Raw genomic sequence first — 26,834 nt, 5'->3', positions numbered from 1 at the left:
GGGGTTTGTACGGTGCCTGATGCTACGGAGCACTATGGGAGCGGTTTTCAACCTGTGGTCCACAGACTTCTGAGGCTCTGCAGACTACGTCTAAGATTTCCAAAGGGCTCTGCATCAGTATTCAAAATATTTTAGGGGTCTACAAATGAAAAAAAGGTTGAAAACTACGTGAAGATGCACTACGGTAATAACAATAATTTATAAGAGGTGGGGAATTTTTCATCTTTAATTTGACAGCGTCCCTATTCGTTCTGTTATTTTTTGCTTTTTAGGTTATTAATATTCTAAGGACCATTCAATCCCGAGAATGATTTAAGGATTAGCAAACCTGCCTTGCAGTGATTGACTCCGGGAGCTCCATCTATTTAGCTTAACAAACAGAAGGTTAAGGGGTGACTTGATCACAGACTGTGATCACCTACACGGAGAACAAATATTTGATAATGGACTCATCAGTCTAGCAGAGAAAGGTCAAACACAATCCAATGTCTGGAAGTTGAAGCTAGACACGTTCAGACTGGAAATCAGGTGTGCATTTTTAACAGCGAGGGTAATTCACAGTTGGAACAATTTTCCGAGAGGGGTGGTGGATTCTCCAGCATGGACAACTTTGATCACGACTGCCTGTTTCTCTAAAAGAGTGGCTCTAGGGATTATTTTGGGGCAGTCCTTCCCAGGCCACAGGGGGTATTTGGGTGCCTGCAGTTTATTAGCCCTCATCCTTAGAATTCTCTAGCACTTTTTCACCTATACACTTTACAAAGCTGGGTCAGCATCACTGTCCCCATTTCCCCAAGGAGGCGGCTGAGGTACGGATTGGGGCCACCCAAGGGGCCAATGGCTGAGCTGGGTATAGAAAGGAGGGATGAAATCATATCATAGAATATCAGGGTTGGAAGGGACCCCAGAAGGTCATCTAGTCCAACAAATGCTGGTCCTCAGGGGAGTTGGGATTTCAATAGGGCCAGGACTGGGTCTCCTGACTCCCCATCTCACGCTGTGTCTACCTTTGGAAATTCAGCACCAAACATCAGTGGGTGTTAAGTACCTAAACACCTTTGAGGATCGGGAATGACTGGGCCAAAGTCACCTAACAGGTGAGTGGCAGAGCTAGGGATGGTGGCGGGATGGGACACGACAGGACTCTCCCCTCAACATGGACCACGCCTGCAAAACAGATCTGAAATCAAACCAGCTGCTTACCCATGTGATCTTCCTTGGCGACGGGGATCTTAGCCCCCAGCCGCTCCTCTGCTTCTAGCTCCTTGGATGACCTCTCCAGAGCCTCCTTGTCTAAGGGGCTGTAGCTCAGGGCCGGGCACTCCAGCCCCCGGGTCAGGCGGGACAGAGAGATGTTGGAAGTGATGTGGAAGGGGACGGTGACTGAGAAGGGGACGGAGATATGGACCCCAGCGCACTTCTCTGCCCGGTTCTGCGCAGTCTTGGGCGAGCGGCCCTGCGGGGCGCCCCCCACCAGCGAGGCCCGGCCGGCCTTGGGGGTCGTGGGCTCTGATTTGGCACTGGCTTCGCCCTCGGACTCCAGCGTTTGCTGCCCCTCCTCGCCCTTGAATTTCCCATCAGGGTACTCGTCCGACTCCAGGAAGCTCTCCTCCCGGGAGGAGGGGCTGTCGAAACTCTCGCGGCGCTGAGGGGCCTGCTTCTGTGATCTCTTCCTGCCCAGCCTGGTGTTGTCTAGATGCAAATAGGGAGACAGATCAGAGACCCACCCCACATTCAGGAATAGGGCGGGTGCTCAAACCAAGGGGCACCAGGGCGAGAGACTGCAGCTGCCCTGCTCCGCGTCGCTAAGCCCCTGTGAAAATCGCGGTGTCCCAGACTGGGTGGGAATCGTGACATGAGCCCAAGACCGCCATTTCCCCACGATTCATTGCAGCAGGAGAAGCTGCACAGCAGCCGGAGCCGCCGGCACAAGGAATGCAAGTCACCCCATGGGGTGGCGGAAGCAGGCATTCGTGCACGCCTGTGTGACGTTATTGACTTGAACTGGGACTGTATTGTTGCAACCAAGGTCCTGTAGTGGCACCAAATCTTGTATAAAGGGGGTCAAATAAGGTGTCTAAGATGAGGTTATGGTTTGCTGGTTAGGATTGTACTATCTGTTTGCATGTATCATTTTTGTATTTAAAGATATAAGTATTGGCTCTATACTGTCTGTATTGCAAACTTATGCTATGCTTCTGGGTGACACCCCAGCCAAGTTGGGGTCAGCTCTGCCAAGCCTGCTTGATGGCCCATTAAGGACCATCAGCTATACAAGTGACTCACTGAGAGAAGGCAGACACGCCTCGTGACTCAGCAAGGTATGCAGGGACCTGCCTGTGGACAGAACTCTGAGGTTTTTCCAGGCCACGTGAGGGACAGCTTGTCCTTGGGACAAAGAAAGACCACATGGCAAGAGAGTATAAAGAGCTGCTGCAGATCCTCCATCTGGTCTTCAGTCCCTTCTTACCTCTGGAGGAACTTTGCTACACTGAAGCTTTGAACCAAGGACTGAATGACCCATCCTAGCTAGGGATGTTCTCCAGAAACTTGATTTGAACATGCAGTCTATTCCATCACTGCTATAAGCCTGAACCAAGAACTTTGCCATTACTATGTGTAATTGATTCCATTGAACCGATTGCAGCTCTCATCTATATCTTTTTCCTTTTATGAATAAACCTTTAGATTCTAAAGGTTTGGCAACAGCGTGATTTGTGGGTAAGATCTAATTTGTATATTGACCTGGGTCTGGGGCTTGGTCCTTTGGGATTGAGAGAACCTATTTTCTGTTACTGGGGTATTGGTTTTCATAACCATCTGTCCCCACAACGAGTGGCACTGGTGGTGATACTGGGAAACTGGAGTGTCTAAGGGAATTGCTTGTGTGACTTGTGGTTAGCCAGTGGGGTAAAACCAAAGTCTTCTCTGTTTGGCTGGTTTGGTTTGCCTTGGTGGGCACAGAAACCCCAGCCTTGGGCCGTAACTGCCCTGTTTTAAGCAATTTGTCCTGAATTGGCACTCTCAGTTGGGTCCCGCCAGAACCAGCCTCGTTACAGTATCCTGCCGACTACGCCACTGTAATTCCCTTAGCAGCTCCACATGAAAGACTGCGGGGGAGGAAAGGGGGGATGGTCTTCATCTGGCCCCTGCCAGGCCAGGATGAGCCTGAGGAGCCTGTCAAGGCAGATCAGAGGGAAGTCCAGCAGCGATCGCTGAACTCAGGGGCGCTAGGAAGCCACTGGGCTGTCCTCCCACAAGGCCAGATTCAGACTCGGTGTGAGCAGCTGCAACACTGGGGGAAAGGAATGGATTTGCACCAGATTATGGTGGGGACCCAATTCTCAGTTACACTGCGGCCCCTTCGCATCACTCCAGCAGAGTCGAAGGGGCCTTCAAGGGAGTGTGACTGATTTACCCTCACTGGAAGGCAACTGTGTAAAGGGGCGTAATGCCAATGGGGATCAGGCCCCAGGTCTGAATTTGACCCCCTCAAGAGGACTGAGCCGAAATGGGGAGAGAAGCAAAGGCTATAGCTAGGGTTGCCAACTCTCTAGGATTGTCCTGGAGTTATGTCACGTGATGAAACCTCCAGGAATACGTCCAACCAAAATTGGCAACCTTCGCTATAGCAGATCCCCAAGCATACAAGAACCAGTTGGTCTGCAGAAGGCAGGGCAATTTCCATCAATATTTCGGACAAACTTCACTGAATGATATTCAACCTTATCAACTCACATTTCGGTGTCCTAGGAGCTGGTTGTATTAAATATGCATGTTTAGGTGTCAGTGGGATTATACGTAACTTGTCTAGGAGCCGGGGCTCTTGTTATGAGCTTCAAAGGACTCTTGAAACCAATGGGCTATGAGAGAAGCGAGCTGTTCGGTAAGTAGGTTTCCTAGGCGATACTTGGGAGGAAGGGAATGCAAATACCCACCTCTGGACCTGACCTTTGGAAATTTTGCCCTGGGGAGGGGAATTTTGTCTACAAAGGACCTATTCCCAGGATCAAAAAGCCCAAATGGCATAAAGGAGGAACTCAGATTCATGGGACTCTTGTTCTGAGCAAAAGGAGTGATGAACTTGTAGCCATGGGAAAACCCCTGGCTGGATTTGATGAACTGTTCCAGCCAGAGCCCTTGCTGGAGTTGTGGGGGGATCTCTGGCTATTAGCATGCGGGTAGGTTCTCTGATTGTTTTTAATATGTTTCTTTGTAATGCTTTTCCCTTACGAATAAACATACTTGCTCTGTGGGAGCTTAACTGTGGCAATTACGTTGTTTACCGTCTCCGAGGAGAAAAGTAAAGAAGCCCGGCTTAGGCAGTCTGACTGGGCTGGGGAATTCACAGTGTAGGCGGGGAGCCGTGCAGACTGGAAATACCCTGGCCAGGAGGAAGAGGAATGCACCTCTCTGCCCAAGAGGGGTGACTCCAAGGGAGCCGGAAGTGAGACAGTGGGTGTCCTTGCTGGACCACAGAGGGGGATATAGACAAACACCCATAAGTAGGGGCCCTACCAAATTCACTGCCATGAAAAACGCGTCACGGACCGTGATATCTGGTCTCCCCTTGTGACATCTGGTCTTTTGTGGGCTTTTACCCTCTACTACACAGATGTCACGGGGGAGACCAGCATTTCTCAAACTGCGGGTTCTGACCCAAAAGGGGGTTGCAGGAGGGTCACAAGGTTATTTCAGGGGGGTCGTGGGATTGCCACCCTGACTTCTGTGTTGCTGCCTTCAGAGCTGGGTGGCCGGAGAGCGGCGGCTGCTGACTGAGAGCCCGGCTCTGCAGGCAGCAGCGCAGAAGTCAGGGTGGCAATCCCATGCCCCGCCATCCTTCCTTCTGCCCTGCTGCTGGTGGCGGTGACTCTGCCTTCAGAGCTGGGCTCCCGGCAGGGCCGTCCCTAACCATTTCGGTGCCCCATGCAGCCCCCCCGCAGGGGTGTGTGTGTGTGTGTGTGGGGACCCAGGCTTCTGTTGTGTGGGGAGCTCATCCCAGGCCTCCACGGGGGGGGGGGGGGCAGGAGCAGGCTTGGGGGGCATGGGGGAAACCAACCCCCAGCACTCACCGGCGGAGCGGAGAGGGTTGGGGCCGGGTCGATCCACTTCCTGCCGCCTGGTGAGTGCAGGGCAGGCCCAACCCCGCACTCACGGGGCAGTGGGAAGTGGAGTGGCCTGGCCCCAGCCCGCTCCGCTCTGCTCCCCTGGCTCCCAGCCTTGGGGGACAGGGGGAAACCGCCCCCCAGCACTCACTAGTGGTGCGGCTGGCAGCCAGCAGCATGGAGCAGGCTGTGGCTGGGTCACTCCACTTACCGCCGCCGGTGAGTGCAGGTCGCCCGACCCCTGTTGCAGTCCTCAGGGGAGTGGGGGCCGGGCTGGGGTGGAGCAGGGGCTTTGGGGAAGGGATGGAGTGGGGGCCGGGCTGGGGTGGAGCAGGTTTGGGGCCCATGGGGAAGAGGCGGAGCAGGGGCTGGAGCAGCATGCAGCTGCTTAGGGCACCAGGAAAATTGGGGCACCAATTCTCCTGGTGCCCTACGCAGCCGTATGGGTAAGGATGGCCCTGGCTCCCGGCCAGCAGCCGCTGCTCTCCAGCAATTAAGGCAGCGCATCTGCCACAGCAGTGCAGAAGGAAGGGTAGCAGTACCGCAACCCCCCCCCCCCACAAGAGCCCCACTCCCGCAACCCCTTTTTGGGTCAGGACCCCTGCAAATACAACACCGTGAAATTTCAGATTTAAATAGCTGAAATCATTAAATTTATGATTTTAAAAATCTTATGACTGTGAAATTTACCAAAATGGACGGTGAATTTGATAGGGCCCTACCCATAAGAGGTGGTCGGGGGAAACTGAGTCATGCCTTAGCACCAGAGGATGGGCTCGACGGCCTCCCGAGGTTCCTTTCAGCCCCGCAGGTTTACAACTCCTCAGGATTTCTCCACTTACCATCGTTCGCATCCGGCACGGAGCTGAGGGAGTCCATGCTTTTGGCCGGCCGCAAGCTCATTTTAACGGATTTGTCGTCTGCAAAAGAAATACAGTACACAGCGGAACAGGAGTGACCGTCCATCAGTGGACGGAGAGACTCTCCGGGCAGGTCTACACTGCAGCCGCTACAGAGGCACAGCTACGGTGCTGCGGCTTTGCCGCCATGGTGCCATAGCAAGGATGCTTCCTACAGCGGAAGGGGGTTTCCGTCGCTGTAGTTAACCCAGCTCGCCGGGAGGCAGTAGCTAGGGCTACACCGGGGCTCAGGTCGACCTAACTCCGGTGCTCAGCGTGCAACATTTTTCATAGCCCTGAACGACGGAGCTGGGCCGATCTAGTTTGTAAGTGTAGAAGCGGCCAGCCAGTAGGAGCACCCCTCCCCACTGCACCTCACAGACCCAGAACTGTGCAGAGGAGACCCCCCTCCCCCATGCACACACAAACTCTGGGGACTGTATCGCTTTCCTCCAAGTGTTGGATGAAAAATTATCAAAATGTTTCCTTTAGACTTTATCCTTTTAATTGCATTGCATTGAATTCTATTGCACTGTATTGCTTTGCATTGTATTGCATTGCACTGCATTCTACTGCTTTGCACTGCATTATTATAACACTGAAACAAGTGCATTCACCTTAGCAGAAAGAACCACTTGGATATTTCCAAACCAATTTTTTTCCAGACATTTTGGTTTGCGGGGAATTTTGAAATTTCAGCTTTTCCTTCAGACAGAAGGAGATTCTGAAAAGTGGGGATTTCCCATGGGATGGACACTCCGAGTTCCAGGCAGGGCTATTCCTGTTAGCAGAGGCCAGTCATCAGGAGAAAGGCCCTTGTGGAAAGTCCAGCAGTTGCCTGGGGAGAGTGAACATAACCAGCAAGGAAGGGAAGAGCCCCCAGAATGCCAGATCCAATTAACCCCTCATTCTCCACTCCTCTAGCCTGCCGTTTCCTCCCTCGGTTCTCTTCCTCCCCACCCCATACCTTTCTCCTCTGCCTTGGCCAGCTTGCGTTTGGAGTCAGTGCTGGATCTGCCCAGGTTGAAGATCGACCTCCATTTCTTTACCTTCAAGGAGCCTTTTCTTCTGTGAAGAATGGCAGAGCTTAGAACTGCACCCACAGGCAGGGGGCTCCAGTGCAGAGGGAGCCCATGCCTGTGGGGTGTGGGTGTGTTTGCACCACTGGGCCCTGTTGGGTGGGACATGTCACAACTCTCCGTCATGGCCTGTGCGGGTGGTCTGCGTGCGCTCCCTTGTGGGCTGTGTTAGGCCAGCTTCTGTGTATCTCTGACCCTTTCACGGTGTGTGCATGGGCACATGCGTGGGTATATTCACTGTCACCCTCTAGTGAATGGAGCCTGTCAGTGCTACTTGTCTACAGGCAGGGCTGGCGAATCGACCAGCTCTTTGCCCAGCAGGCACGGACCTGTGATTTCCATTTCTCCTCCCGTGTGCCCTAGTCTATACATGGTCAGGGACCATCCCCCTGGGGAATCAGGTGCATTAGCGCACAGAGGATGTGTGAAAGCATCTAGCGCTTGATGCATTTCCTCGTTCCAACCCCCCGCGCTCTCAGGGGCCGATCTGCATCTGGGGCACCAGGGATTAAACCCAGGCAGCTGGTAAAGCCCAGACAGAGAAGAGAGAGGAGGGGCGGGGCCCGTACTTGTGGTCGTTGAGCTCGATGATGGTGTGGTAGGGGCGGATCTGTGGCGGGCCGTCTCCCTGGTTCAGCATGGCGGGCAAGTTGTAGGACATGGTCTGGCAGTCGGGGTGGACTCCTGGCAACCCCAAGCCGGACAGGAGGAGGGATTTCCGGAGGCTCTCGCGGTCACTTCCTAGGACAGGGAAACAAACACCTGGATGATTCAGCTGGAGCTTGCGGGGCTGGGAGCGTGTGCCAGCAGCTGCCAGCAGGGAGTCTCGGATCCAAAGACAATCACAGACCTTGTTAAAGCCAGTGGGAGCCAAGCGCCTGCCTTCAGGCTCAGGGGAAGGAGCCGCCCAGCCCCTTAAGGGAATAAAACCAGCTAGGGACAAAGAGAGCGACCAGCCAAGACACTAAGCCGCATGGCCAGGCCGGAGCTAATGCAGGTGGCTAGCGGGGCTGAGGATAACTGCTGCAGGTTGTGGGTGTTGGAGGCAAAAAAGCCAGGAGAGGCAGTTGTGAGTATGATACTGAGAGGAAGCGAGAGGCAGTGATTCCTGGGCACAGAGCAGCTGGAGGAGCAGACATGGGGATTTCTGAGCAAGGAAACTCCCTGCTGTTGGTTGTTTCTCCTGCGGCAGGAGTCTGTGGATGTGCTCTGTAAACAAACACGATTCCACTAAAGAATATCCCTGCCTCATAGCACGGATCTCTCCTCCTATCAGAAATAGCCCCATAAGGCCCCGAATATTAGCAACCCCCTCGGACCAAGGGGCAACACCACCATGAGCTCAGAGGCAGTGTGGTCCAGTGGCAAGAGCACTCAGCTGAGTCTCTAGGAGACCAGCATTCTATTCCCAGCTCTGCCACTGATCTCACTGGGTGACCTTGGGCAAGTCACTGCCCTGCCCTGTACCTCAGTTTCCCCTCCCACTTTGACCTGTCTGTTCAGACAGCAAACTCTTTGGGGCAGGGACTGTCTCGCTGTGTGTCTATGCAGCGCCTGCCATGATGGGATCCTGATATCGTTGGGGGCCTCTAGGCAGCTAGTGTAATATTAGTAACATGTTACTGTTTCATACTTCAGTGGCTCTTCTGGGATCCCTCCAATTTGCTTCAAGAGGCTGAGGGGCCAGAACCAGAACAGATGAGGAGGCAGATACTTGCCATGCCCACCAGGGCAGAGGGGAGAAGATGAAAGATGGAAAGATATAACCAGGCTCTGGTGGCTGAGTAAAATCGCCCAGGTCCCTGCCTCTGTGTCTGCATGGAAGGGGAGGGTTTCCCCACCCCCAAAGCTGGGGACCGATCAGGGTATCACTGGGCACATTAACAGCAGTCACCCTCTCTTGGCACCCAAGGTGGGGTGACGCCCATGGGTGCTTGCCCTGGCCATACTCAGCTCCCTCTGCAGGTGCTGGGTGTTTCACCACTGACTGCGACAGAAGCACGGCCAGGCCAGGCCAAGCACTCTGAGATGCCGCTGTGTATGCCGATACCCTGAGACGCTGCCCGGGCCCAAGTAATCGTCCAGGTCCTTCTCGGCCCCAGATGGGCGGCCTGTGCCAGCAGCATGGGGGTGGGGAGGGCAGAGACCCAAACCCTGATCTCTCCATGGGAGTGTGCTCACGGGGGAGTGTGCATGCTGAGTACCTCACTAAACCCATGTCCAGCTTTGGCAGCCAGGTACTGCACAGGGCAGGAATGCACAATGCCTCTGCCAGCCTGACCCTGGCTGGGAGAGGGAGCTTGGCATAGTGCTTAGGATACCGGCCTAGGGCGTCAGGAAACAGAGATTCAATTCCCCACTCTACTGCAGACGCCCCATGCCTCAGTTTCCCAGCTGTACGATGGCTATAATAGCCCTGCCTCCTAGGGGTGTGTGTGGATAACTCCATTAAAGACAGGGAGGGGCTCAACACTAAGGTGAAGGGGGTCACAGAAGTACCTTAGGGTATGTCTATATGACAATGTAAGGCCAGGGTTTGAGCTCCAGACTAGCCCTCCTGCCCCATCTGTCTACACACAAATTGCTCAGGACCGTGGAGGGTTCAAGCCCGATGGCTTTGCAGTGTAGATGCAGCCCCTCTGGGAGACAGCCCGATTTTCTTCCTCCTCAGGACAGTCGAGTGTTCCCACAACAGGCCACCTTTTGGGAGGGCACTCGGGAGTCTGGGATACGGGTGGTTCTCTGGTCTAGGGCCCGCGTCATGCAGCGTAGACACAGGAGCCCCAAGTCGGGACCCAGGGTTCCCCCGACCCGTTCCTAACCTGGGGGTTACAAACGAGTGTAGCCACTCAAGCCCTAGGTTAATGAACCCAGGCTCTGTGAACTCGAGTTCTGCTAACCCAGGGCTTACGTTGCCGTGTAGACAGACCTTCGGCTAAAGAGTAGCTAAGGTCCAGATCCCCACAGCTTGAAATGCCTAACTCCCCTTCACTTCAAGGGGAGTTAGGCACCGACATCCCCAAGAGGAGCTGGGCCTGCATTCTCCGAATGGTGGCAGGACGGGCGCTCTGCACATGACTGCAGCCAGGACTCCAGCCCCAGTGGCCAGTCTTCCCAGGCCCCAGTGTCGAGAGAAGGGCTGGGCTGGTCCTGCGGCGCAGAGCCAGATGCGGCAGGGCCTGCCAGTCACCTCCGCCCCAGGCAAGTGACCTGGGTGGCGCGAGGCCCCCAGAGCTATCGGGGCTCAGCGCCAGGGCAGGGCACCAAAAGACCTACCGCAGAGAGGGGCGTCTCTGAAGAGCTGCTCCACATGGGTGAGGATGAACTCCACGACGATGGACTGCACCCGCACCTCCATGAAGGCAGCCGTGCCGTTGAACCCAGAGGCCTCGATGTCCTTAGACCTGGAGGGGAGGGACGGGGAGGTGTGGCTGAGCAGGTGAATGCTGCTGGAATCCGGCCCGCCTCTTCCCCTCGCTCTCTGCCCGTTCCCTGCCATGGGGCAGAGATTCCAGGCAGGGGGCACCCTTTGGCTTTGGGTTGGGGCTAGCGTTCTGCTAGAGGAGACCCGGTGTGTGTGGGGAGAGGAGCGCAAAGAAACGGGTGCAACTCGCCTGGGCGTTTGGAGGTCACGGGTTGGTGTCTCGGGGGAACGTGGCAAGAGGGGGATGTCCTGTTAAAATGGTTTCCTCTCCCCTTCCCTCGCCAGCTCCCCCACACACCCATCTCCTGTCCCTATCTGCTCTCCCCGGCCTCACTTCCTCCCCATCTCACCGTCTCTCCAGGCTGGTGTCACACTCCATCCCCGTCCCTCCCAGCTCCAGGATCTATGGCACCGAGGCTGGTCCCCTTCCCCCAGGAACCCTCCTCCCTGCCTCTGACGCTGCCTCAGCGTGCACAGCGTGACCAAAGCAACAGGCGTCTCTGGTGCCCCCTGGCTCTCACCTGAGCAGGTTGGGGGCCCAGACGATGGCCAGGTTCCTGGCATGCATGTTGGTCTGGGAGCTGTAAGAAGCCATGTGAACCAGATGTCTCATCAGAAACTCCAGGGTCCTACGACAGCCAAGGCAAGAGAAGGAGACGCTCACATGAAGACAGCACGGCATGGGGCGGGGGGGGGGGGATTCAAAATTCTGGGCTGGAGACCAGTGGCACACAGGGATGCCAGGCGGGATCAGGCCCATCTAGCCCAGTGTCCTGTCTCTGACAGCGGCCAGCACCAGGTGCAGCCGGGGCAGCTGTCACCACCACACAGCAGCGGCTGTGGGACAATCTGCCCCCATGGTCCCACCCTGGGCTCCAACAGTCGGAGATCAGTGATCGCTCTGGATCAGCGTTGCTCAAACTGGGGTCCTTGGACCCCTGGGGGTTCCTGAGGGTATTCCAGGGGGTCCGCGGGTACTGCTGATCAACTCCTACCCCGCCATCCCTCAACTCCTCCCCCTCCCTCTATTTCCCAGAGGCTACTGAAGCCAAACCAGGAGATTTTAGGCGTTAAAAGTCCAATGGCCAGTGGGGCTAAGGCAGGCTCCGCGCCGCTCTCAGAAATGGCTGGCACGTCCCTGCAGCCCCTGTGTGTGGGGGGGGGGGGGGGCATGGGGTCTCTGCACACAGCTCGCCAGGAACTGCGGCCAATGGGAGCTGCAAGGGTGGTGCCTGCGAGCAGGTCGCAGAGACTGCTGGCTCCCTGCCTAGGAGCCACTGCTAGAGCCCACACCCCCTCCCAGAGCCCGCACCCAAACTCCCTCCCAGAGCCCGCACCCTGCACCCCCCGCCCCAGCCTAGTGAAAGTAAGTTAGGGTGGGGGAGAGCAAGCGACGGAGGCATGGGGGATGGAGTGAGCAGGAAGAGGTGGGGCAGGGGCAGGGCCTGGGGCTGAGCAGGGGGTCTTGGGGGTCTCCGAAAAATGTTAAGTCAAAATGGGGGTCCTCAGGTTGCTAAAAGTTTGAGAACCGCTGCTCTGGATAGTCCTGTTGCCCAGATCCTGTCCAATCCCCCTGGGAATCTTGTTGAGTTCTGGGCATCAGTGACATCTTGTGGCAGTGAATTCCATAGGCCGATAACATGATGCATGAAAATGTATTTCCTTTTATCAGTTTGGGATTTCCCGTCTTCCTGTGTCATTGCCTGTCCCTTGTTCTTGTGTTATGAGACTGGGCGAATGGAAGCCCCCAGTCTCCCTTCTCTAGACTATTCAGTCCCCTCTCATTCATCCCCTCTCTAAACTAACAGGGTTGACCTCATCAACACTTTTCATAGCAGAGTGTCTCCAGGTCCTGGATCATCCCATCGCCTTTGTCTGACCCCTCTAGTTCTGCACTGTCCCGTCTATGGCGGTGAGTCCAGGCCTGCACAGTACTGGACTGGTGGCGCTGAAGATGGCATGCCCTGTTTATCCACAGGACACACAGCCCCTGGTTTTCACCCGAGCCCCTCAGCTGGATCCTGGCCAATGGCAAATCCCCCTGGCAGAAGTTGTGGAGTGGCTCTTAAGGGACCACATACCGTGGCAAAAGTTAAAGCAGCCCCTAGGCTGCTCTAATTTGCGTCAGGGCTGGCGCAGACCAGCACGCTGACCATGGGGCCAGACCCACTCTGCAGCCTGGTGCTGAGCGAAGGTCTGATACAAGAGAGACTCTGGCCCACAGACAGTAGCAGCCGCGGAGCCAGGTTCCCTCCCATTGCCCTGCCAACAGCTATCAATCCAGGCCTCGGCCCCATGGGCTGGCTCCACCTGGGTGACGTCTCTGCCTGAGCCAGCTGAGGGCGAAGGGGGCCATGGTCTCAGACACAAGACCCTGGCGGGGGAGACCCAGCCTCAGCTCCTGGAACATCTGCAGGCTCCTTTCCAGGGGCCAGCAGGAGGGGCGAGGCCTGGCTGGAGAGAGGCTGTGCTCGACATTGTCCTAGCTCCACTCCAGGGATCAAACTCCCGCTCACCCCGATGGAGGCGGACGCTGAGCGCAACAGACAATGGTGCCAAGTGTGGGGAGCCTCCCAGCCTGCCGATCAGCAGCCGTGCTGCAGGGGCTGGCCACAGAGAGGAGAAGCCGGCCTCTCCACTCCCTGCTTGGCCAGAGAGCTCCTGGGCAACCCCGCTGCAAGCTCTCCTCTGACTGGATGGCCAAGGGGCGACACGGGCTGCAGGAGAGGACAGGCGTTGCTACCGGGGCGCTGCAGGCCGAGAGCCTCAGCTCCCCGCTGGGCGACGTGCCCCCCTGTACGATCTGCAGCACACGGGGGGATCAGCCAGAGCTCTCGGGCAGAGGGAGGGCCAGAGAGTAAGGGGCTAAGGCTGGGGCAGTGTGTGGTTGACCCAGGTGACTGCTGCTGATTGTTGTGACTGATATCGGGGTTGGGGTAAATTAGTCTGGGACCAACAGCCAGCAGGGAGCCCACACCACAGCTGGTAAAAGGCACCCGACCGGCAGCCTGGAGTGCGCAGGATAAGGGCAGGCCAGGCAACCGTGTTCCATCCCAGAATGCCCCAGCCCTGACCTGGAGGGACCAGCCTGGGAGCAGAAGGGGAGCTGGGTCCCCCATGGCCTGTGCCCTTCCATCTTCAAAACTCAAGGGTTTTTTGTATGGCTGAGCCCAAGTAGCCCTGCCCTGGCCACCCCGAGGCTTTTGCTCACACATCACGCTCACTCTGAGGGGCCTTGGGGTGGGCGGTGGGGTGGGGGGGTAACCGTGTACCTGTAGTGTGGGGATGGAAGCTCCTTCAGCACCTCTTTGATTTTCACCAGCCGTCCCTCCTCCATCTGTATGGCCACAGCATCCTGAGAGAAAAGCAAGAGTCATAAGAACAGCCAGACTGGGTCTGGACCAGCTAGCCCCATATTGTGTCTTCCGGTAGTGGCCAATGCCAGGTGCCTCAGAGTGTATGAACAGAACAGGCAATCATCAAGTGATCCATTCCCTGTCGCACATTTCCAGCTTCTGGCAAACAGAGGCTAGGGACACCATCCCTGCCCATCCTGGCTAATAGCCATTAATGGACCTATCCTCCAGGCACTTATCTAGTTCTTTATTGAACCCTATTATAGTCTTGGTCTTCACAACATCCCCTGGCAAGAAGTTCCACAGGTTGACTGTGCATTGTGTGAAGAAATACTTCCTTTTGCTTGTCTTAAACCCTCTGCCTATTAATTTCATTTGGTGACCCCTAGTTCTTGTGTTATGAGAAGGAGTAAACAACACTTCCTTATTTACTTTCTCCACCCCAGTCATGATTTTATAGACCTCTATCATATCCCCCCTTAGTCGTCTCTTTTCCAAACTGAACAGTCCCAGTCTTATTAATCTCTCCTCATACAGAAGCCGTTCCATACCCCTGATCATTTTTGTTGCCCTTTTCTGAATCTTTTCCAATTCCAATATATCTTTTTTGAGATGGGGCAACCACATCTGCATGCAGTATTCAAATGTGGGCGTACCAGGGATTTAGATAGAGGCAATATGATATAGAGAGAGGAATCCAGACTTTTCTCTCCACTCCCCCTTCTCGGCCATCTCTCGCCAGCGTCCTCACAGCACGTCCCAGGGTGGGGTTGGGGCGGCTGCAGGGTCCCTCCAAACCCAGCTCAGCCCTGGACCAAGGACAGAACCTAAGGCCGCCATGACTTTAGAGCAAGGCCATACAGAGCCTCATACCCGCTGCCCTGGAGCTCTGGGATCTTTCCTGTTTTCTGCTGACCCATCTCTATCCACTGCTCTCTGATCCAGAGACATGACCCGGGCCCCCCTGTTCCCCTCCATGGCTCACACCAGCCCGCCCCAGCCCAAGGGGAACCCAGCTGAGCTCAGCAAGTCACTTCTATGGATAAAGAAAAGGAGGACTTGTGGCACCTTAGAGACTAACCAATTTATTAGAGCATGAGCTTTCGTGAGCTACAGCTCACTTCATCAGATGCATATCGTGGAAACCTGTTTCTATGGATAAGTCTACACTGGAGCTGGGGCTGTAAAACTGCCAGAATATACTCCAGCCCGGGACTCCAGCCAGGTACCTGGACAGCCAGCCCCTCCTTTCGTCCGTGCTGTTGCAGCCACACTGCTATTTTTAGTACGCTAGCTTGTTCAGAGCTAGCTTGCGTACGTCTGCCCAGCTGGAAATGACACCAGCAGGTCCAGTGTAGACACACCCTTAGTCACAGGGGAGCCCATTTCGGCTTGGGTTGAGAACAAGCCTAAACAACCCAGCCTCCAACTGCCGCCTCTGGCTACGTCTGTTCCTCCCAGACGGGATCCAGGTGATTCTTGAGGGTCAGGGGCAGCTGAAAACAGAGGAAATTGAGGGTCCAGGTTTGGCAATGGAGCAGCAAGTTCTGTGGCTTTGACTGCAGCCTCCACCACCTCCAACCCCCTTCCAGCAACCAGGGCTCTCCGGAGCCGGCCAGGCCTCTCCGCCTCACATGGGAAATGGCACCCTGCTGTTTGTGCAACGGTGTGACAGCAAATGCCCTGCCCCAGGTCCCAGGAGACGCTCCATCCACTCCCAGCCCCGGCAGGCCCAGCCCCGCTTCTCTAGAGACGACACGAGCACCATTATTTTCGTTTGTGTTATGGGGCATCCAGAGGCCCCAGTCAGTCTCGTCCTACTGAAATCCTTGCTATTAATCATTCATAGAATCATAGACTATCAGGGTTGGGAGGGACCCCAGGAGGTCATCTAGTCCAACCCCCTGCTCAAAGCAGGACCAATCTGCAACATTTATTGACCAGCGATCATTTCTATGGCACCCTCGGGAGCAGCCTGCACAGAGATACCAGCAGGGATTGAACTCACAAACGTTAGCCCCAAAACCGAGAGAGTCAGTAACAGATGGTTACAGTCCCTAGCACTGGCCATTAGAGGGCGACATGATCACACACCCAGGGCACCAGCGACACATGGCCCTCTGCAGTGGTTTGAGCAGGCCAATGTGCAGACTCCCTGCACCACAGCGTCCATTTCCTCTGCACTCCACGGCAGAGAGCAGCGCCCCTAGGGCAGGAGTGAGCAAACTACGGCCCGCGGGCTGAATCCCGCCCACCAGCATTTTAATCCAGCCCTCGAGCTCCTGCTGGGGAGCGGGGTCTGGGGCTTGTCCCGCTCCGGCTGGGGAGCAAGGTTGGGGGCCGCTCCACGCAGCTCCCGGAAGCAGCGGCATGGCCCCCCTCCGGCTCCTACGTGTAGGGGCAGCCAGGGGCCTCCACTGTGCACGCTGCCCCTGCCCCAAGCGCTGCCCCTATAGCTCCCATTGGACAGGAACCGCGGCCAATGGGAGCTGCAGGGCTGGTGCCTGAGGAAGGGGCAGCGCACAGAGCCCCCTGGCTGTGTCTCCACGTAGGAGCCAGAGAAGGGACATGCCGCTGCTTCCGGGAGCCTCTTGAGGTAAGCACCTTCCGGAGCCTGCACCCCTGAGCCTCTCCCCATGCCCCAGTCCCAACCCCCACCCCAGAGCCCACACCCCCAGCCGGTGTCCTCACCACCCCACTCCCCCACCCCAGCCCGGAGCCCCCTTCTGCACTCCGAACTCCTCATATCTGGCCCCACCCCGGAGCCCGCATACCCAACCAGAGCCTTCATCCCCTCCCCAACCCCAACCCCAATTTTGTGAGCATTCATGGCCCGCCATACAATTTCTATTCCCAGATGTGGCCCTTGGGCCAAAAAGTTTGCCCACCCCTGCCTAAGGATAACAAAGGCTGTGATGGGTGGTAGTTCTAGGGTTAGGGTTAGTTATGTTAGTGATCAATGGCTCCATGTCTAGTTGGCAGCCGGTATCAAGTGGAGTGCCCCAAGGGTCGGTCCTGGGGCCGGTTTTGTTCAATATCTTCATAAATGATCTGGAGGATGGTGTAGATTGCACTCTCAGCAAATTTGCGGATGATACTAAACTGGGAGGAGTGGTAGATATGCTGGAGGGGAGGGGTAGGATACAGAAGGACCTAGACAAATTGGAGGATTGGGCCAAAAGAAATCTGATGAGGTTCAATAAGGATAAGTGCAGGGTCCTGCACTTAGGACGGAAGAACCCAATGCACAGCTACAGACTAGGGACCGAATGGCTAGGCAGCAGTTCTGCGGAAAAGGACCTAGGGGTGACAGTGGACGAGAAGCTGGATATGAGTCAGCAGTGTGCCCTTGTTGCCAAGAAGGCCAATGGCATTTTGGGATGTATAAGTAGAGGCATAGCGAGCAGATTGAGGGACGTGATCGTTCCCCTCTATTCGACATTGGTGAGGCCTCACCTGGAGTACTGTGTCCAGTTTTGGGCCCCACACTTCAAGAAGGATGTGGATAAATTGGAGAGAGTCCAACGAAGGGCAACAAAAATGATTAGGGGACTGGAACACATGAGTTATGAGGAGAGGCTGAGGGAGCTGGGATTGTTTAGCCTGCAGAAGAGAAGAATGAGGGGGGATTTGATAGCTGCTTTCAACTACCTGAAAGGGGGTTCCAAAGAGGATGGCTCTAGACTGTTCTCAATGGTAGCAGATGACAGAACGAGGAGTAATGGTCTCAAGTTGCAGTGGGGGAGGTTTAGATTGGATATTAGGAAAAACTTTTTCACTAAGAGGGTGGTGAAACACTAGAATGCGTTACCTAGGGAGGTGGTAGAATCTCCTTCCTTAGAGGTTTTTAAGGTCAGGCTTGACAAAGCCCTGGCTGGGATGATTTAACTGGGAATTGGTCCTGCTTTGAGCAGGGGGTTGGACTAGATGACCTTCTGGGGTCCCTTCCAACCCTGATATTCTATGATTCTAACGGCCCAAGCGTACCAAGGGCAGAAGCAGAATTACATCGAGCAGATGAGCTTCCCAGCATTAATGCCATCAGCACAGTGAGACATACCATCAAGGTGCCCTCAGAGCCCTGGAGTCATGACATAGAAACCTTCCTTCAAGCAGGAGGTCGATATATTGGGGAGGGTTCAGAGAAGAGCCACGAGAACGATTATAGGATAAGAAAACCTATCGTGAGAGACACAAGGAGCTCAATCTATTTAGCTTTAACAAAGAGAAAATTAAGGGGCAACTTGATCACAGTCTGTGAGTACCTACTTGGGGAACAAATATTTGATAACGTGCTCTTCAGTCTAGCAGAAAAAGATCAAACACGATCCAATGGCTGGAAGTTGAAGCTAGACCAATTCAGACTGGAAACAAAGCACACAATTTTAACCGTGAGAGTAATTATCCACTGGAACAACTTACCAAGGGTGGGAGATTCTTCATCACTGACCTTGTTTAAACCAAGACTGGATGTTTTTCTAAAAGCTCTGCTCTAGGAATTATTTGGGGGGAGCTCTCTGGCCTGTGTTACACAAAAAGAGTCAGACCAGATGATCACAATGGTCCCTTCTGGCTTTGGAATCTATGAATCCCTCCTTATTATAACCAGTTTTGCAAAGGGAATATTCTCTGATTATTTTCTCCATGTTTTAGGATTTTACAATGGCCTTAGAGAGCTCATTGCCGGTTAAAAAACAAACGTTCTTTCCTGCGTTATGCCTAAGGCCTACATGATACACAGCATCAGTAACTCACAAAGTGCTTTACAGAGGCACTCAGGATCAATAGCCCCCATTTTAACAGAAGGGGAAACTGACTTACCACAGTTTAGCCCTTAGCAGAGCCAGGACTAGACCCCCGGTTTGCCAAGACTCATATTGATTTCCTAGCCACTAGGCCAGCCCTTGCTTTGTGCTAGCTGCACTCTCTGTCTACTTGTTGCATTTCCCTTAGATTTTAAGCTTTCGGGAGCAGGGCTTGCCTCTTTGTTAGATGTGCGTGAAATCTGGAGAACACTCATAGAATCATAGACTATCAGGGTTGGAACGGACCTCAGGAGATCATCTAGTCCAACCCTGGGCTGATCCCCAATTTTTGCCCCAGACTCCTAAATGGCCCCCTCCAGGATTGAACTTACAACCCTAGGTTTAGCAGGCCAATGCTCAAACCACTGAGCTATCCCTCCCTCCCTGCCTCTGGCCTGCTGGGTAACCCTGGGCACTGTTCCGTGCCTCGGTTTCCCCATGTGTAAAATGGGGATACTGATCCTGACCCTCCTTTGTAAAGCGTTTTGGGATCTACAAATGAAAAGCACCAAATAAGAACCAAAGATGATGAGAATGAAGATTAATATCAGGGAAATAACATTAAACATAGCAAAATAATTTCCATTACTGCAGGGTCTAACTGCCTGTGGTTATTAGAATGGAAAGAATGTTAAAGATCACATGGACTGTCACTGTTCATGCCGGGCCGTGGCTTTTTGCATTTCTCTAGCTAAGTTCACTGAGTTTCACTTTGGGGTCTAGGCAGTTTCAGTTTCCAGATCACTCGCCCAATGAGCGTCCAACTGTTCCACATGGCAGGTCACATTTGAATAGAGTCAGAAATTCTAGATTCATAGGTTCCAAAGTCAGAAGGAACCACTATAATCATCTATTCTGACCTCCTACGGGCCATGGGATTCCCCGAACTAATTCCTGTTTGAATTATAGCTAGGGCCTACCAAAGTCATGGTCAATTTCACGGTCATAGGATTTTAAAAATCGTAAATTTCATTATTTCAGCTATTTAAATCTGAAATCTCAGGGCGTTGTAATTGTAGGGATCCTGACCCAAAAAGGAGTTGAGGGGCGGGGGTCGCAAGGTTATTGTAGGGGGAGGGGGATTCTGGTGCTACTGCTACCCTTACTTCTGCGCTGCTGCTGGCGGGCCACTGTCAGCAGCTGCTGCTCTCCAGCTGCCCAGCTCTGAAGGCAGAAGTAAGGGTGGCAATACTGCGATCCCCCTAAAATAAGCTTGTGACCCCCCTGCTAAATGCTTTTGGACCCCCAATTTAAGAAATGCTGGTCTCCCCCATGAAATCTGTATAATATAGGGTAAAATCACACACAAGACCAGATTTCATGGCCCATGATGCGTTTTTCATGGCCATGAATTTGGTAGGGCCCTAATTATAGCCGATCTTCTAGAAAAACCTCTAATCCTGGTTTTAAAATTGCCGGTGATGGAGAATCCACCACAACCCTTAGGAAATTGATCCAATGGTTAATTCCTCGATCCAATGGTTAATTCCTCGCACTGTTAAAAATTTACACCTTATTTCCAGTCTGCATTTGTCTCATTTCAACACGGAGCCCCTGCCATCTGATTAGCACAGCCACAGCTGTGCCTCAACTTTTGGGGATTTTCTTTCCCCCCCTACATGAACATTTCAGCAAAACCAACATGAATTCGAGAAAACTTTCAGTGGCGCAGAATCTGCATAAAATTTCTCCCAGTTCTAAGCCTAGCCCCTACATAAGAACATAAGAATGTCCACACTGGGTCAGACCAATGGTCCATCTAGCCCAGTATCCTGTCTTCCAACAGTGGCCAGTGCCAGGTGCTTCAGAGGGAATAAGCAGAACATCCTCTGTGTGATCCAAGTGATCTATCCCCTCATCTATTCCCAGCTTCTGGCAAACAGAGGCTAGGGACACTTCAGAGCATGGGTTTGTATCTCTGCCCATCCCGGCTAATAGCCACTGATGGACTTATTCTCCACTTATCTACAGTAGAACCTCAGAGTTACGGACACCTCGGGAATGGAGGCACAAGCCATAACGGGATGCTCCTCAGGGCGGACTGCTCGGAGCGGGGGCTCTGGATCCGAGGCTCCCCTCATAGCAATTGCTGGGCCCTTTCAGCAGGACCTAACTCAATCTGATTCTGTCCAAGAAGAGGACGCCCCAGCTATTGTGAGGCATTTCACTGGGAAGAAAACTTACCCACAATCTCATCTGTCCCACAGTGGCAAGGGCTGCCCTTTCTCTGCTAAGGCTCACATCTGCTAAAGCATGGGTACTGAATGGAGCATGCACCTCTGCCCACACATGGGCCCCAGGGGAAACACGGAAACACCCTGATTTGCACACGCAAGTCAGAGCACACGCGGCTTCACCCACACCCTGCTAGGAATTTGCCTGTCAGAGTGCTGTGGGGACAGGCAGGATGCCAGCTGCCGATGATTTAATTCCCAGTGCTTCACCGCTGTGAGGACCAAGGCGGACGTGAAATTGCCACAGCTGGTGGCCAAGACTGCTGGGTTCTGTCTTCACTGCACTACAGAGGCTGTTGCTCCCATCCACACACAAACCCTCTCACCCCCAGTTTGGTGGTACATTAAACTTAGGCTAGCTGGCCCAGCTGGGGTACAGACTAAAGGCTGAGTGAGCTTTTCACTGGGGTTAGTAACCTGCCCACTTTGGAGTGAGGATGCTGATAGCCCTCCTGCGTAGGATGACCAGACAGCAAATGTGAAAAATTGGGACAGGGGTGGGGGGTAATAGAAGCCTATAAAAGAAAAAGACTCCAAAATTGGGACTGTCCCTATAAAATGGGGACACCTGGTCACCCTACTCCTGCATCTTCCCACAATTCCCCGTGTGCCCAGAAGGACAGACAAGTTCTCCCACAATGCACCGGGAGCAAACCACTGCACTTAGTACTCACTGCCATGCTAAGACCCATGGGGTTCCCCCCCAAGCAGCCCCCCAGCGGGGGTGACACACACAGGGGAGTACAGAACAGGGCAGACACGGGCACTCAGGTCGGGCTCTGCAGTGCGGCTGCTCGCTCCGGCACTAGGCCGAGACAGGGCTCAGCCCCGGGTGCCGATCACTGGAGCTAGCATTGTGGCGGAGACATCCTCGGAAGGCAGATTGCAGGGCCAGACTCACAGCAAACTTGTCGTAGAGTTGGTAGGTGAGCAGGGGGTTGGGGAGTTCCCGGAAGTAGGCTTTGCAGAGGGAGCTGACGCAGTGGATGTCCTGCAGATACACATCTTTGTTGAGATCGGGGCAGCGGTCGCTGTCAAACTCCTGCCTGCGAACCAAGAGAGGGAGGAGAGTGATTGCACTGGCGGGCCTGGGGGAGATGAGACTAGGGAGCAGCTAGGGTTGCCAGCTGAGGTTGGACGTATTTCTGGGAGGTTTCATCACAGGACATCATCTTTAATGAAAGATCAGTCTTTGATTCCTGGAGACTCCAGGACAGGAGTGGCAGAAAAGTGTGTGTGTGTGTGGGGGGGGGAGGACTGGTGCCCAAACCGTGGCCCTGCCTCTTCCCCCCGAAGACCCCGCCCCCTGCTCGTTCTTCTCCATCCCCTCCCCCCGACCCTCGCTCACCCTTATGACCGGTAAAAAGTAGGAGGGTCATGGTCCCCTGTCCCTGTCCCAGTGCTCCTGCTCCGGGACAGCCCTGGAGGGTTGGCAAACCTAGGAGCATGTGTTCACATCAGGGCTCCATGGGCCACATGCACAATCCACACACAGGCAAGGACACCCAGACCCAGTCCCCGCACGCCACTGGCTGGGGCCAGCCAAGTTCCCCCTGAGCCCTAAGACCTCGGTCCCTGTTTCTCTTTGTGCGCATCACACTGGAGCTGGCGGCGGGCGGGGGTCGTATCCAGCTTGGGGAGACATACTTGCTCTAATGCTGTTGGAGCGCGCGCGCGAAAACTCGCAGTGGAGCCGTGGTGGGATGGGTTCCCTGCCCTACATACCAGCTCACCTGAAGCCCTAGGTACTCGTCCCGCTGCTCGTTTTAGTGTGCTGGAAAGGACACCGCCAGCCCCCATCCAGAGGCCCTCTTTGCCCTGTAGCACTAGTCCCCAAGCCAAGGCGTGACCGTCTCCTGGGACGCCAGAAGCCACCGGAGCGAGTGCAGAATGCAGCTGCCCACCGTGGTGTGAGTCCCCAGGGTCACCAACTGCCCAAGACTGCCCAGGCTCCCTGTCTGCTCTGGGGGCAAATCCAGGTGATGACGAGGGGTCTGTCTAGCGTTAATGTAGCTAGCTCGGGCCTCAGAGCCGTGAAACCGCAGCAGCACGGTCTGTACAAGCCCACCTGAAACTCTGGGTAATTGCCCCGAGGTAGCTACGTCAAAGCTAGCTTGGGGCCATCTACATATGACACAAAGGCCCGGTGGTGCCAATGAGCAAAGGCCTCACTGTTCTTTGCAAAAAACTCCTGTCTCCGACCTGACAAACTCACTGCACCTCAGACACCACTCTCATGGTATTTATCCACCAAGGGTAGCATGTGAGGTCTCTACTGAAAGCTCGTAATGTAACGATACTCCTAATCGTTTCGAGATGTGCGTACGACTGATCATTAAGGAATAATGGAACTATATTGAAAACTACGCCTCGGAGGGAAATGGAGTTACCAGGGAATCCTATGTCTTGGTGCGGGCCCGTTCCAGTCAGAGGAAGATGTTGCCCCTCCCTGGCTAGGCCATGACACAATGTATCGCTCCATTGTCCGCCATCCTAACAACCCAGAGAAGTCAATGGAAAACCATCAAAGGTAAACGTTACACACTAAAGCCACGTGGAGGTGAAAAGGAGCGTGATACTGCCAGGAGGTCGCTCCATTTGGAAGTGAAGGCAAAAGACTGGTTAAGACACTCTGCAGCCATTCACTGAGGAGACGTTTTGTTGGGTGGGGATGTTTCAGGAAGGATTGGACCCCAGTTCCTGGGAAGCCACCCAGTTCTGCAACCATCTGAATTTTGCAGGGGGAAACCTACTTTATTGGCTAGGAAAGGGAACTATTAATAAGGGTGGGATCCGGGTCCCGTTTTATGATGTTTTGTATTGTAACCATCTGCTTCCAACACTCTCTCTTCTTTCTAGTGAAACCTCTGTTCTTTCTTAAATAAACCGTCTTTCGGTTTATTACAAGTGGGCACAAATGCTGTGTGTTATACAGGAGTGATGATTTAAGGTAAAACTGGTAAAACTGGGTGCACTGCTTCTTTCGGGGTAGAGGATCTGGGATTTCTGTGAGTATCCAGTGTCGAGGGCTGGACATCACAGGGGGACCCATCAAGCTGCCGATGCTTTAAGGGGATTAAGGGATTGGGGTGCACTTCTTGTTAAGCAGCATAGCCTGAAGGACAGCGCTTGAGTGTCTGATGGCTGCTGGTGGTTAGAAGCTTACCCCCAGCTATCACTAGAGGCAGGGCATAAGAAGGTGACTCACAGACTGGGGTACCCCGAGAACCGTCACAGTACCGGTCACATCCCGGGCCTAGAGCTAGGTGAAAATTTTTCAGCGGAGTAGTTGTCTGTCAGAAATTGTAGTTTCATCAAAATCTAAACATTGTGTGGGAACATGTCAATTTCAAGGACATTTTCGATGGGAAAAAGTCAAAACAAACCATGTCAGCATCCTTGTTTCAGTAGGGAAAAAGTTTCAGAGGAACAGCCGTGTTAGTCTGTATTCGCAAAAAGAAAAGGAGTACTTGTGGCACCTTAGAGACTAACCAATTTATTTGAGCATGAGCTTTCGTGAGCTACAGCTGTAGCTCACGAAAGCTCATGCTCAAATAAATTGGTTAGTCTCTAAGGTGCCACAAGTACTCCTTTTCTTTTTAGGGAAAAAGTGTTTCATTTCAACATTCCCATTTCACTTTGATTTTTACTTTATACCAATATATTACTTTGTATCTATATGATACTCCATAACTAATATTATATTACCGGGCAGAGGTTTTCAAACTTTTTTCATTTGCGGACCCCTACAAGATTTCAAATGGAGATGCGGACCCCTATGGAAATCTTAGACACAGTCTACGGACCCCCAGGTATCCACAGGCCACAGGTTGAAAACCACCGTTATAGGGTTTTGACGTTATCCAAAAGAAAAAATGTTACCTGACTGAAACTCAACATTTCAACAGTAGCAACACGAAATGTTTTGCTGGCTCCAGATTGGGGGTTTTTTTAGACTTTTCATCTTAGGGAATTTTCAAAATTTCAGCTTTTCATTCCAATTCGGAGCAAAAACCAATTTTGAAATGACAGAATTTCCTGTGGAACAGAAACCCCAGTTCCCAGCCAGCTCTAATGATCTCTAAGGCCCTGCAATGTCTGGGACCCAGTTCTAACTGTGCTTCGTCCCCACAGTTCAGATCAGCTGGGACTCAAATAACAGGCCCTAGATTTGCATTCTCAGAGGGGCTGTTTTAGCTTTGCAATCTGCTTCCTCCACAGCTCTGCAGGAGTCTGAGTCTGTTTGACATTCAGAGCACAGGGTAAAGGTTTGGCTCTTCCCCCAGTCTTTTGTCCTTCGGGGCAAATTTGAGGCTGATCTGTATTTTACTGCTGGATGTGAGTTTTCCAAGGTTGAGGCGACCAGCAAGTGAGGTGTGTTATTTTATGAAATACTGTTCAGTGCCTAGAGGTGTGTTATGGGAGATTTCAGGGAATAAAGAAAGAAAGAAAGAGCTCAGCACCTTTAAAAATTCCTAGATCATAGAGTTTAAGGCCATTAGAGCATCTTGTCTGACCCCCTGTATTACAAAGACCAGAGCATTTCACCCAGTAACCTGTATATTGGGCCCAATACCTTGTGTCTGACTATGGTGTATCCCCCAGAAAGGCAGCCTGGCTGGATTTGAAGACAACAAGAGATGGGGAATCCCCCACTTCACTCGGGAGTTTCAAACTGGCCCTTTTAGGCAGGTCCCTAGATGTGCATGTAGGAGCCTTGGGCACCCAGCTTTGAAAAGTTCACCCACAGCTTTTAATGAGGGGCCCCTCAGAGCCACGTGTTGTGTCACAGATGCCACGAGTGTATCAGACACATGGGAAGCCCCCCCACTTGTCCCACACACATGCACAAGTGTCCCCTCCAATCAGAGGCATTTTCAGCCCCTGTCCTTACCTCAGCTTCTGGATGTTTGAGGAGACCCCGGAGAGCCTGTATATCCCGTCCACAATGCCATGCTGCTCGACAAACTCGGTGCAGCTCCTCAGCACCTGGGGGACTGGGGGGAGAGAGGAGAGTCAGCCGGAGCTCAGCAGCAAATCTGGGGGGGCAGACTAGAGCCACGAAATGGCCAGAGCCCCGAGCTCTTCTCTTCTGGAGCGGGGCAAGTCTGCTGTGATGTCCCCCTTTCACTCCTCCTCCCCAGCAGAGATGCGTGATGTCTTGCTCTCAAGTGGGCAGCTGGGAAGGAGTTTCCACCTCTCCGGGCCTCGGGGCCCAGCCACAGCTGTCAGACCCACGCTGATCTCCCAAGGGAGGTTAGATTCTCTAGAGGGGTGCAGTAGCAGCCGGCAACCACCAGGAGGAGACCACTAATGTGGGGCTGTGGAGTTAATGAGGAACAGCTAATCTGCTTTAAATTGACACCTGACCTTACTCCAGATTAATTTTCCTGTGCAGACAAATTCCTGGCTGCAGGAGCTCTAAAAGGTAGCTGCCCAGGGCATCACAGCAAAAAGGCCCTGGCTGGGAGAGCCCCAGGGGCAGTCACCACAGAGCCAGTGCTGAGCCAGGGCTGGGGAGTTTCTGCCCCCGGGCTCCCCGAAAGGCAGACTCTGCTCCAATTCAGAGGACAGTCAGAGAGTGGGTGGCCCCCCCAGAATCCTTTGTTCTGACTGTCCTGAGCCCTCCTTGCAAAGAGTTCTGAGAAGCATTTGGAAAATAACCGCCCCTGCCTCACAGGAACCAGCAGACCTGGGGGGCACCCTGCCGGATGAGGGAAGGGGGCTGGGGGTGGGGTCTGGAGATGGCTAGCAGGGAGAGAGCAGCAAGTGTTCACGGTTCACCCCCGCACCCCAGTCCCTGCAGTCCTCGGAGGCGAGGCCTGGGAGCAGGGTTCCATGTGGACTGTAGCACCTGTCACACCTGAGCTCAGCCACCCTAGCGGGACCTGCCTGCCTCTGCCGGGGCAGCCTCACAGTTCTCAGCCATGCA

General features: G+C 53.9%; 1 protein-coding gene across 3 annotated transcripts in view; it reads right to left on the bottom strand.

Annotated features, from left to right (window-relative positions):
* Positions 1 to 26,834, bottom strand: part of ARHGAP30 (Rho GTPase activating protein 30) — a 52,076-nt gene that overhangs the window by 16,308 nt on the left and 8,934 nt on the right. For 2 of the 3 annotated variants that reach the window (XM_073323434.2, XM_073323437.2), the window contains exons 2-10: positions 25,797 to 25,899; positions 21,804 to 21,948; positions 13,780 to 13,862; positions 11,029 to 11,136; positions 10,360 to 10,487; positions 7,653 to 7,824; positions 6,972 to 7,072; positions 5,948 to 6,025; positions 1,204 to 1,692 (exon numbers count right to left, since the gene is read on the bottom strand). In XM_073323434.2, coding sequence (XP_073179535.1) covers positions 1,204 to 1,692; positions 5,948 to 6,025; positions 6,972 to 7,072; positions 7,653 to 7,824; positions 10,360 to 10,487; positions 11,029 to 11,136; positions 13,780 to 13,862; positions 21,804 to 21,948; positions 25,797 to 25,899 — 1,407 coding nt within the window. The remainder of the gene's footprint in view (positions 1 to 1,203; positions 1,693 to 5,947; positions 6,026 to 6,971; positions 7,073 to 7,652; positions 7,825 to 10,359; positions 10,488 to 11,028; positions 11,137 to 13,779; positions 13,863 to 21,803; positions 21,949 to 25,796; positions 25,900 to 26,834) is intronic. The other variant, XM_073323436.2, reaches the window with a different exon arrangement.

Source organism: Lepidochelys kempii, chromosome 24 (genome assembly GCF_965140285.1).
Source record: "Lepidochelys kempii isolate rLepKem1 chromosome 24, rLepKem1.hap1, whole genome shotgun sequence".
Taxonomy (NCBI): Eukaryota; Metazoa; Chordata; order Testudines; family Cheloniidae; genus Lepidochelys; species Lepidochelys kempii.
The sequence above is the reverse complement of the archived record's forward strand: the minus strand, read 5'-3'. Positions and strand labels throughout refer to the sequence as shown.